Source organism: Triticum dicoccoides, unplaced genomic scaffold, assembly GCF_002162155.2.
Source record: "Triticum dicoccoides isolate Atlit2015 ecotype Zavitan unplaced genomic scaffold, WEW_v2.0 scaffold40176, whole genome shotgun sequence".
In the NCBI taxonomy this organism is placed as follows: domain Eukaryota; kingdom Viridiplantae; phylum Streptophyta; class Magnoliopsida; order Poales; family Poaceae; genus Triticum; species Triticum dicoccoides.
The window spans coordinates 6900-19881 of record NW_021269527.1 but is presented as its reverse complement, the minus strand read 5'-3'; the positions used below and the strand labels follow the sequence as shown (position 1 = coordinate 19881).

The window sequence follows — 12982 nt, the reverse complement described above, 5'->3', positions numbered from 1 at the left end:
CCATTAACTTTGGATATAAAAAGCACATGAAAGTTGTTGCTTTAACAACAGTAATTTCTTCTAATATCCTTGATCCCTTCACCTGCAATGAGCCGTAAATAGAACCAAAAATATTGTGTATGAACAAACATAATTTAGACAATTTGAGGAGAAGACTTTATTAGTTTCACAAACGTTCTCATACAGAGTGATTAACATAAACTATTATGAGTAAAACCTCACGAATTACAAATGTGAAAGGGAAGCTCTTGTGAGGCCACACACATGTAATGTAAAAGCCAATGCTTCTCCTCCCGCGGCTAAACTAGAATCACTACGCCAGAGGAGGAAATGTGTAACCTGCAAGACCATTCAATTTGACCCAACATATGATCAGAATAGCGCAAGAAACATATAAAATGCATAACTAAAATCAAAGTTGTGTGACTCCAAAGAATAATAAATATCAAAACTGCATGTATGAAATGCCGATCATCGTGATTCCCTTAATATATTTCACTTACTTCCGCACTTGTAGCCGTGTGGGAATGGCTTCTTGCAGAAATTGGCAACATAGGCAATCTTCTCCATACACCATATCTTCTCTTTCTCCGTGGTGACACCAGCACAAAGGCATGGGATGTTTGCCTTCTGCCACACGGCGCAGCATGCGTTCGACGGATCTAGCTTCAGGTTTGCTGGCCATTTTTGATACTTAGCACACTCCTTGATCATGGCCTGTCGGTCACCCTCACATTCGTCAGCCGACACGGCTACCGCAATAGTGAGGATGATGAAACATAAGCACATGAGTTTCGCATGGCTATGGCTTTTGTATCTCCTACACTAGAGCCTTCTCTATCCCTTTGATATTAGAATCGTACAATATAGGATTTGTGTGGCTTCCATGAATGTGTGGGATACATGACTTCGCTAGCTATGTCTTGGTATATATAGCCTTCTTTGAGATGATGATACAGACACATACATCAGTTGTGTATCACGAAGATATAGCACCATGTTAGACAATTAATGTATACATTAGTTATACATCTAGAGGCTACATCATACATTAGTTCTATATCTTGAAGATACGATATTGTATCAAATAATGAATGTGTACATTAACTTTATATCTACAGGCTAGACCTTTAAGATATGAAATAGCATCAAACAATAAATGTGTACATTAACTTCATATCGACACGTTTTACACACATTAGTTGTATATATGATATATCTCGAAGATATGGCACTGCATGAAAAGAATGAATGTGTACTTTAGTTGCATATCTACACGCTACAACAATACATTATTATATATATCTTGAAGATATGGTATTGCATCAAAAAAATGAATGTGTACATTAATTGCACATCTACGGGCGTACAACATTACATTAATTATATATATCTTGAAGATATATTACTGCATCAAAAAAGGAATGTGTACATTAATTGCACATCTACGGGCTACAACATTAGATTAATTATATTAACTTTTTAAGATATGGTACTGCATCAAAAAATAAATGTATACATTAGTTGCACATCTACAAGCTACAACATTAACCGCAAATTGCTACAATATTGCATCGCACTTTGGAAATATGCATTGAATTCTATATATCACACTAGTATAAGACACTGGACATGTACATTAATGGACCTGTATCTCAGAAAAAATAAGGTTGAACTCACGAGGGGAGCTTCTGAAGGGACGGCGCAACCCGCTTACGAGGCCTAATAAATCTGTAATTGTTGGCCCATGTGAGACAATTTTTTTTATTATTTTGCCAGTGCTATTATTTTGGCTTATCAATTGGCCTCATCTTACTTCCATGCCGCTCTCCGCTACTGATTGAGCCCACGTATCTTTTTTCTATCGGGGTACCTGTTTGTATACTATTAAATGATCCCTGCGCATTGCCGTGGAAAATTTGTTAAAGGTAATACATAAAGTGGTACTTAAAACAAGTAAAACTATTTGCAAACAAGTGTTCTCATCATGGTCGCTTGCACCAAGGGAAGATGGGAGGCGTGGCTGGAAGGTAGAGCGTCGAACTCCAACAAGACAGTTGGAGAAAAACTGGACATCTCTTTGGAGAGTCCTAGTGCCGTCAAAGATCAGGGTATTTTTGTGGCGGCTTGCCAAGCACTCACTCCTCACGGCAAAATCATGCTACTCCCTCCGTACTCCATAGTGAGAGTAAAGTAGATGATAACATCACACATAACTAGGTAAAATAGATGATAGATGATGTGGCAAGAAATTAATGAGGAAAAAGAGGCATATGGTAACATTGTTTGTTATTCATACTATGAGTAACATCACACATACCAAAACAAGATGAGTCTATAACCTAATAAATGGAGTATTGCATGACACCATACATATGTTACTCCTCGTTATGCAGGTAGTAACATAGACTAGTAACATATGCATGTTACTAAAGTTACTCCCCACTATGGGTAGTCTAAGTCATCTTACATTGTGCATCAGGACCAAAACGAAGGGAAAACAAGAGAGCGTAATGTTCATTAGCTAATTAATACCATTGCATGCAATGAATTAACCACTGCATGCCGTGGTAGGTAGTCTCAACTCATTAAAAACATACACGCCCTACATCTCTTATTGGTTGATTCATTTATTCATGTCAAGAAATAAGAAATAAGGTGAGAGTTAATGCACCACCCCTGAGTGTTTTGAGACTATATGGTTTTCGTAAAATGACTAATGCATCGATACGGAGGAAGTAGTTCATAGGAATGCATGTTACACGAGATGCAAGATACACGGTCACATGGATTCCTCAAGGGTAAGGCATTCCCGTCTGGAGTGCACAATGTCAGTGTGCGTATGGGCTGTGGCTGACGAGTACGTGACCAAACTATTGCAGAACCGGCGAGAACCCCATAAACTGGAATGACCTTTTACTCTGATTGATCACTTGAAACATGAATAGGGTGAAAGTGCTTGACAGTGTGGGCGATCTGGTATGCGTGATTTGGTGGGTTGACGACTGCTCAGTGGCAAAGAACTTGAATTGTTGCAGGAGAGGATGTTATTGCGGTCACATCGTCCTAGAGATTGAAGAACGAGCTAAATTGTTCCAGGAAGCCTAGTACATTCCCCTTGACTGTCGACCGTCATTTGTGGCTGAGAACCACCTCAAGTGTATTGCATCCCATATAACATTCTAGATAGATTAAGAGTGTGCTTTCCTTGATAAAAATACCAGCCATTGTTGTGCAAACAAACTCTGAAGATACATACGGTAATGTAATGCCAGCCATTGAATGGCAGCTCAGACCAACAATGTTTCCACCAAGAGAAGAGAGCCAACACAGGAAAAATGACGTTTCAGTGGGCAGAGACCAAAACCTATTGGTGCTGGACCAAGTGTGTTTCACAACAATGTTTCAGTAGTCAGGCAATAAGTTTTACAGCTTCTGTTCCAGAGACGAGTGTATCTTCAACAAATGGCACGGTCTTCCATACTTTCAATCCTACTGATGCTGGACTGTCTTCAGGACCTGACATATACAGCAACAATGAAGCAACTGAAAGGACAAGGTAAGCAAACAGTTATTACCCAAGCTGGAAATATATACAGACCTTGACTTCTGGAGCTGTCCTCTATACAAACTGACATGTAGTGAGAACTATTTAGCTCCGCGGGTGTAAACAACCAGTTCTCAGACAGATGGTCACAACCAGGCCTGGAAGCATTCGATGTCTGACAGATCCAACAAGAGTCAAGGCAGTCGATTAAAATTGATTTATTGCTAAGTTGCAACACAGTAATATAGCACCGCTATCTTAAGAGTTACTCCCTCAGTTCCAAAATAGATGACTCAACTTTGTACTAACTTTATACAAAGTTGAGTCATCTATTTTGGAATGGAAGGAGTACTAACTAGAGGCTCCTTTCGAGGACTCGCGTTAATCCTAGAGAATTTGTCGGAATAACATCTATCCGGTCTACCTTCAAGCTATCTATGTAGCCGTTTGATTAAGTAAACCTCACCCTCTCCCACATGGACTCCTTTTGTTTCTCTTCCTCTCCTTACCTGCTGACTCCCTAACTTCACCGTCGCCTCCCACGCACGGGTCGGCTTACAATCGCCACTTCACACAATACATAAATAGATCATACATCATCCAGAATGCAAACAAGGTCCGACTACGGAACCCAAAATAAGAAAGACAACCACAAATGCTAGATCCCCAATCGCACCAAATGGGCTCCACTACTGATCATCCGGAGAAGAAACATAGTAACAAAATGATCTTCATCGAGCTCCCACTTCAGCTCAGTTGCATCATCTGCACTGGTATCATCGGCACCTGCAACTGTTTGGAAGTATCTGTGAGTCACGAGGACTCAGCAATCTCACACCCGCGAGATTAAGACTATTTAAGCTTATGGGTAGGAAAGGGTAGTGAGGTGGAGCTGCAGCAAGCACTAAGCATATATGGTGGCTAAGTTACGCAAATAAGAGCGAGAAGAGAAGCAATGCAACTGTCGAGAAGCTAGAAGCGATCAAGAAGTGATCCTGAAACTACTTACGTTCAAGCATAACACAAGAACCGTGTTCACTTCCCGGACTCCGCCGAGAAGAGACCATCACGGCTACACACACGGTTGATGCATTTTAATTAAGTCAAGTGTCAAGTTCTCTACAACCGGATATTAAAAAATTCCCATCTGCCCATAACTGCGGGCACGGCTTTCGAAACTTCAAACCCTACAGGGGTGTCCCAACTTAGCCCATCACAAGCTCTCACGGTCAATGAAGGATATTCCTTCTCCCGAGAAGACCCGATCAATCTCGGACTCTCAGTTACAAGACATTTCTACAATGGTAAAACAAGACCAGCAAGACTGCCTTATGTGCCGACATCCCGATAGGAGCTGCACATATCTCATTCTCAGGGCAACACCGGATAAGCTAAGCGTATAGGTACCAACATAACCCAAGTTGCCAAGGGATGGTCCCGCACGGTGCTCTGGTTCGGACCAACACTTAGAGAAGCACTGGCCCGGGGGGTAAAATAATGTAACATCCCAAATTTTCAATTTGGAATGTTATACATTAGATCATCATGCATAGCATATTTTTCTTGCATTTTGGTTGATCCTAGAAATTTCACGCAACTCAAGGACCCTTGGAGAGAGTTGGAGATTTCATTATTTTCATATTTGAGAGTTTTCTCAAATTTTGAAAAGACGATCATTTGATTTATTTATTTTATCTTCAATTATTTTTCAGATATCAAAAATATAAGAGAGGGAATAATATGACTTTCCCAAATTTAGGAAAAAAATGAAGATTTAATAAATAGATCAATTTTGGTTTTGCCGGAGTTTTGTTCGCGTTTTATTTGGATAGGGAAAAATGCGTGTTTTCAAAAAATTGCATTTTAGGTCCGGAGTAAAGTTCATTTTGTTCGGCTCATTTTTTTGGAGTCGGGGAAAAATTTACTTTAGTACTTTGGAGCCCATTTAGATTTTCTTTTCCGTGTTTTTCTGCGCGCGAACCAGTTTTAAAAAAAAAGGACAGCGCCCCGCCTAGGCCAAAGGCCCAGCCGGCCGGCCACCCCAGCCTCCCGCGCGCCAGCGCCAGGCGCCAGCCAGGCCGCCGCCTCGCTCTAAGCCGAGTCCGGCTTGGACTCTGGCCGGTTAGCCCCTCCCCTTTCCTTTGTTCCGTTTTCCTTTTTCTTTTAGGATTCCTTTTCCTACTCTATTTCTTGTCCCCTACCCCAAGAAACCCTCTCCCCTCCCCAATATAAATACCCCAACACCCCCCCCTCTAAAATCATCAAATCAAACCCCAAGCCCCAAGCCCCAAGCCCTCCACCGCACCCCACACCCGCGCCACCGCCGCCCTAAGCCGCCGCCGCCGCACCTTGCCTAGCGCCGCCGCCGCCCTACGCCACGCCGCCGGAGGTTGCCCCGAGTCTCTTTTCCTCGGATCGTTTTCTTCTAATCATTCCGATTCTTTTCTTCTTTTCCGATTCATTTTCTTTCCGGTTCTTCTCTAAACCGTTCCGGTTTTCTAGATCGGTTTTTCATTTCGGTTTTCTTCTCCGAAACCCTAGATCGGATTCGTTTTCTTTTCCGGTTTAGTTGCCTTTGGACCGTTCGCCGGACCGTTCGTCCTAACGAATGTGATCACCGGATTCTTCTAGGTTAACGAACGTCCGTTCGTTTAACCGTTCATCTCTTTCTTTTCGTCGGATTTATTCCGCGTTCTTTCCGATCGCGATCTCAAATCCGATCTTCGTTCTAGTCTTTCTTCTCGCTCGTTCATCAGAATCAGGTGATTCAAGCACCTGGAGTTTCATTTCAAAACCGCCGTTCCGTCTAATCAACTTAAACAAGTTTTTGCTATGGTAAAATTTGACCTAGTTTCAACTTGCTAGAACCGAGTTGTTTTCTTCCACCGTTTGTTTTCCGGTTCTTTGTTCGGTTCGTTCTTTCTTTGCAACCGGAGTTCTTAAGTTGAACTTTCTGGTTCGATCTCTTGTTCGAGTTTTACCTGTGCATTAGATGAGTACTTATTGTGTGCTTGTTGTTTGTCTGGGATAGATCACCCGGATTGCGCCGCTTGTTACTTCGAAACCCTAGGTCTCACGGATCATCAGGAAGGCAAGTAACACTTTGATCATACCTTTTCTACAACCCATGTTTTATTGCATTAGATCAATCCTCTCACATTGCATGGGATCTAATTAAATTGTGGGATGGGAAGTAGATGAGGTAGTACCTATCACATGTATTACTATGAAACCTTTGGGAGTTACTTCTACGTTTGCTTATTATGCCATGCTATGCTAGTAGACGTGGATTGGGTGAGTGATATCCATGACAGACGTGAGTTGATAATTTTAATGGTTTATCTAAGGTGGTAACTTAAACACACATCTGGGTGGATTGAGGCACCTGATGTCTATCAGGACTTGCCTGTTTTTTTTCGGACCGCCACCCAGGCTCAAAGGGATCATAAGATAATTCATGCTAGAAACTTCCGTGTGCAGCCACAAGCCATTATGGGCTCTGGCATAGTTTATTAAGTCGTGCGAACTCTTACAGGGTAGACTAGCAGATGTAGGGGAAAGTAGGTGTATCGGTCTATCCATCGTAAGGTGCTAGCTCTTCTGAAAGACTGTGTCTCGGTCATCCGTTTCTCAAACACCATGTAGTGCGAGAAATCCAACGGAGGTGATCGAGTCTTGTGGGGAAAAGTGCGCAAACCTCTGCAGAGTGTACAAACTAATCATGATTAGCCGTGTCCCTGGTTATGGACAACTTGAGTATCTAGTCCTTGAATATCATGTAAATCTCAACATGTTACTTCTAATTAATGTTGTTGGGTTTTAATTGTTCACTTAATTGGGATTGAGAATGCTGTCAACCATTCTCAATGTTTCACAACCACCATGATAGTTAAATAAATTTATTCCTTTGCAGTAGGGAAAAACTGGCTTTACGCAAAACTGTAACCATAGAGCTTTCCACCAGCCATATATGCATATAGTATAGCTGTTACATTCCATTACTCTCTATGTGTTACATTGCCAGCATATTCCATGTGCTGACCCGTTTTCGGGCTGCAACTTTCATGTTGCAGACTTTTCAGACGACGAGTAAGGTGCTTTTAGGTCGTGGTTCTATACTCAGTGATGCCGTTGGAGTTGATGGACCCATTTATCTTCCAAGTCTTCCGCTGTTATCGACACTAGATGGCCTTAAGCCATTTTATTGTAATAAGTTCTCTTTGAGACAACGATGTAATAAATGTGTGATTGCCACTCTGCTATAAATCCTTCGATGTACTGTGTGGTGTCAGCATTACTGATCCAGGGATGACACCTGAGCATAGAGCACTTGATCCATTCGGGTCGGGTCGCGACAGAGATGGTATGAGAGCGAGGTTGACTGTAGGGCACGACCACTAAGTTAAAGCCATAGATCACTATTCTCTCCTCATTTTCTAACTCCTCATCTTTTCTACCCTTTTAGGATGACGAACGCGAAGATTAAGTACGCTCAACCGGATGAAGGCACACCATTTGGATTTCACCTGAAGGAAGTCACCAAGTACCTGAACATTGGATTACCAAGCTTCACGGGAACCTTCAACGCCACTCTGCCTAAAGAGAAGCGCTGGAAGATTCAAGCTCATGTTCCGGGAAGAACATTCGCGCCAATCACGAAGCCTATAGATAGTGTTTTCAATGCACCAACCTGGAGTCTGGGAAAGAGCATGGCAGCCCATATCACCATAGGACGCATTGAAGAAGTTTACCAAGAAGACCTCAAGGACACTATCTACCAGATTTGCGGACGCCGAGATGAACAATGGGAGTTAGTCAGCACCAAGAAGGATAGATCCATTGCATCTTTCATCCAGGAGTTAAACCAGCACATTCGCTGCCACGAGAACCAGATGTGCAATGATATGATAGAGTTGAAGAATGCGAAGGCAAGGATCATCGAGCTAGAAGGAGAACTGAAGTCTACACGCAAGGACTACATGGACGAGATCGTAGCTCTAGCAAGACACAATGGCAATCTTAAGCAAGAGATTGAAGAACTCAAGAGGAAGTTAGTATCCACGGAGGAAGACGAGTACGTCGCATGTCCGGACAACTACATCATCATCGACGACACCGATTCGGATCCAAGTGAACCAACTTTGAAGACGAAGCTGGAGCAGATATCATGGAGTCTTCCACCGGTTCAAATTTCTAGATGACCACCAGATAGTAGTAGTATTCCCCCATGTAAACATTATAGTCGAGCACTTTCGCGATAGTTTGAGACCAATTGTAAGCCCTTGTTTGATTGAATGAGTGATTTTGTGTGCATTTGCTCATGTGCATTGGGGTAGTGTTTTCCCTTTAGACCTCACTCTATTCTTAATTCTTGTCTTTTCTAAACCCTCAGATGCCTCCAACCCAAGCTCTTAGGACACCAATGCTAGTAAGCTCGCCAGGAGCAGAGTACATGGCCAGACAAGGATGTTTTCAAGTGCCATTAAGTATAGGAAGGCATGTTTTCCCAACGGATTTAATTATTCTGGAAATCTCAAGGATTGGATGTGATATTAGGCATGGATTGGTTGTCGATGTATGGAGGAAACATCGATTGTGCTAGTAAGACAATTTTGCTTACCACACCAGAAGGAAGAAGGATCAAGTATGTATCCCGGCATGTGCCAAACAGGACACAAGTGAACTGCTTAACAGGAGTTGTGCAAGAAGAAGTACTAGTGGTAAAGGATTTTCCTGTTGTATTTCCTGAGGAATTACCAGGCATGCCACTAGATAGAGACATTGAGTTTTTGATTGAGTTATTGCCAGGTACAGGCCCAATATCGAAGCGACCGTACCGGATGCCAGCAAAGGATTTGGTGGAAATTAAGAATCAGATTAAGGAGTTATTGGGTAAAGGTTACATTCGCCCAAGTTCTTCGCCTTGGGGATCACCCGTACTTCTAGTGGAAAAGAAGGATGGATCATTAAGGATGGTTGTAGATTATCGAGGATTGAATGAAGTAACCATCAAGAACAAGTACCCACTGCCAATGATCAACGATCTGTTTGATCGGTTGCAAGGAGCTAAAGTGTTTTCCAAGATCAATTTGCGGTCAGGGTACCATCAATTGAAGATTCGAGAACAGGATATACCTAAGAAAGCATTCACCACAAGATATGGACTATATGAGTAATACCGTTATGTCATTTGGATTGACTAACGCACCTGCCTATTTTATGAACCTGATGAACAAAGTGTTTATGGAGTTTTTGGATAAGTTCGTCGTAGTGTTCATTGATGACATCCTAGTTTATTCAAAGAATGAAGAGGAGCATAAGGAACATTTGCGTTTGGTTTTGAAGAAACTAAGGGAACATCAGTTATATGCCAAATTCAGCAAATGTGAGTTTTGGTTGAAGGAAGTTGGATTCCTCGGACACGTTATATCCGGAGAGGGTATAGCAGTTGACCCCACAAAGGTTGAGACCGTAACCGAATGGGAAGCACCAACAACAGTTGGAGAGATCCGGAGTTTTCTTGGACTCGCAGGATACTACCGGAGATTCATTGAGAATTTCTCAAAGATTGCAAAGCCTATGACTGAATTGTTGAAGAAGGATACTAAGTTCAAATGGACTGAGGAGTGTGAGGCTAGTTTCCAGGAATTGAAGAAACGTTTGGTTACCTCACTAGTATTGATTTTGCCAGATCAAACCAAGGATTATGAGGTGTATTGCGACGCTTCACGTCGAGGACTTGGAGCAGTGCTTATGCAGGAAGGAAGAGTTGTTTCGTATGCTTCACGACAACTGAAGCCTCATGAGTTGAATTATGCCACGCATGATTTGGAGTTAGCAGCCGTAGTGCATTCATTGAAGACGTGGAGACATTTCCTCATTGGAAATCATCGTGAGGTGTACACGGATCATAAGAGTTTGAAGTACATTTTCACGCAGAAGGAGTTGAACCTCAGACAAAGGAGATGGTTGGAGCTCATCAAGGATAATGATATGAGATTGCATTACCACCCCGGAAAAGCTATTGTAGCAGCTGATGCATTGAGCCGTAAGAGCCATGTCAACACCCTAGTGACGGGAGAAGTACCAAAGGAGTTAGCAGAAAACCTTCGTGAGCTATGTTTGGAAATAGTTCCGAAAGGCTATGTAGCAGCATTGGAGATTCAGTCAACATTGATGGATAAGATCAGAGAAGCTCAGAAATCTGACAAGGAGATTGCTGCTATAAAAGAGAAATTGAGCGAAGGAAAAGCAAAGGGATTTCGTGAGGATGAGCACGACACCCTATGGTTTGAAGACCGTGTTTATGTGCCAAATGACCCGGAGATCAGGAAGTTGATTTTGCAAGAGGCACATGATTCACCGTATTCGATTCACCCAGGGAATACCAAGATGTATTTGGATTTAAAGGAAACATTCTGGTGGACCGCAATGAAGAAGGATATTGCAGCATATGTAGCAGTTTGTGACGTATGTCAAAGAGTAAAGGCAGAGCATCAGAAACTAGCAGGATTGTTACAACCATTGCCGATACCCGAATGGAAGTGGGATAAGATAGGCATGGATTTTTATCACAGGACTACCCAGGACGAAAGCAGGCTATGACTCGATATGGGTAGTAGTTGATCATTTGACGAAGGTAGCACATTTTATTCCAGTTAAGACCACTTACACCAGCGCTAAGTTGGCGAAGATATACATGACTAGGATCATTTGTTTGCATGGAGTTCCGAGGAGTATTGTATCAGATAGAGGAACCCAATTTACCTCAAAGTTTTGGAATCAGTTGCATGAAACTTTGGGTACCATACTAGAGTTCAGCACAGCTTTTCACCCACAGACGGATGGACAGACTGAGAGAGTCAATCAGATTTTGGAAGATATGTTGAGAGCTTGTGCACTAGATTATGGATCTAGCTGGGACGATAACTTGCCGTATGCGGAGTTTTCTTATAACAACAGCTACCAAACCAGTTTGAAGAGGGCACCTTTCAAAGCTTTATACGGAAGGAGGTGCAGGACACCGTTGTCATGGGACGAAGTTGGAGACCGTCAATTCTTTGGACCGAATTTGATTAAGGAGTCTGAACGGAAAGTTAAGTTGATTCGCGATAGGCTCAAGGTAGCCCAGTCCAGGCAGAAGAGCTACACAGGTTCTAAATGCAAGGAGACAGTTTACGAAACCGGAGACAGAGTTTATCTTCGAGTATCCCCACTTCGAGAAGTTAAGCGCTTTGGAGTTAAGGGGAAGTTAGCACCGCGTTTCGTTGGACCATATAAGATTTTGCAACGCATGGGAGAAGTCGCTTATAAATTGGAATTACCAGAGGGACTGTCAGGAGTTAATGATGTATTCCATGTTTCTCAGCTGAAGAAATGTCACGCCGAGATGGCAGAGGTACCGCTAAGAGATACCGTGCCACTCGAAGGGATTCAGTTGAAGGATGACTTAACATACGAGGAGAAGCCAGTCAAGATTCTCAATTATGCCAGCAGAGTTACTCGCAGCAAGGTTATCAAGTTTTGCAAAGTTCAATGGAACCATCACTCAGAGGATGAAGCCACCTGGGAGAGAGAAGAAGATTTGCTCAAGGACCACCCTCACCTATTTTCTAGCCAACCCGAATCTCGAGGGCGAGATTCATCTTAAGGGGGGTAGGTTTGTAACATCCCAAATTTTCAATTTGGAATGTTATACATTAGATCATCATGCATAGCATATTTTTCTTGCATTTTGGTTGATCCTAGAAATTTCACGCAACTCAAGGACCCTCGGAGAGAGTTGGAGATTTCGTTATTTTCATATTTGAGAGTTTTCTCAAATTTTGAAAAGAGGGTCATTTGATTTATTTATTTTATCATCAATTATTTTTCCGATATCAAAAATATAAGAGAGGGAATAATATGACTTTCCCAAATTTAGGAAAAAATGAAGATTTAATAAATAGATCAATTTTGGTTTTGCCGGAGTTTTGTTCGCGTTTTATTTGGATAGGGAAAAATGCGCGTTTTCAAAAAATTGCATTTTAGGTCCGGAGTAAAGTTCATTTTGTTCGGCTCATTTTTTTGGAGTCGGGGAAAAATTTACTTTAGTATTTTGGAGCCCGTTTAGATTTTCTTTTCCGTGTTTTTCTGCGCGCGAACCAGTTTAAAAAAACCCGCCTGGGCCAAAGGCCCAGCCGGCCGGCCACCCCAGCCTCCCGCGCGCCAGCGCCAGGCGCCAGCCAGGCCGCCGCCTCGCTCTAAGCCGAGTCCGGCTTGGACTCTGGCCGGTTAGCCCCTCCCCTTTCCTTTGTTCCGTTTTCCTTTTTCTTTTAGGATTCCTTTTCCTACTCTATTTCTTGTCCCCTACCCCAAGAAACCCTCTCCCCTCCCCAATATAAATACCCCAACACCCCCCCCCCTCTAAAATCATCAAATCAAACCCCAAGCCCC

The 12982-nt window shown here is 42.6% G+C and overlaps 1 protein-coding gene and 1 long non-coding RNA gene across 2 annotated transcripts; both read right to left on the bottom strand.

Moving 5' to 3' along the window:
- Positions 1–133: 133 nt before the first annotated feature.
- LOC119346115 lies at positions 134–891 on the bottom strand. The gene is made up of 2 exons (XM_037615817.1): positions 504–891; positions 134–339 (listed from the first exon to the last, which is right to left on the bottom strand). The coding sequence occupies exons 1-2, from the start codon at positions 787–789 to the stop codon at positions 314–316; spliced, it is 312 nt and encodes a 103-aa protein (XP_037471714.1). The 5' UTR covers positions 790–891; the 3' UTR covers positions 134–313.
- Positions 892–3175: 2284 nt separating this feature from the next.
- Positions 3176–3662, bottom strand: LOC119346114. Its single transcript, XR_005167371.1, has 2 exons — positions 3602–3662; positions 3176–3519 (listed from the first exon to the last, which is right to left on the bottom strand). It is a non-coding gene; the product is annotated as an uncharacterized LOC119346114 (long non-coding RNA).
- Between the last annotated feature and the right edge of the window lie 9320 nt (positions 3663–12982).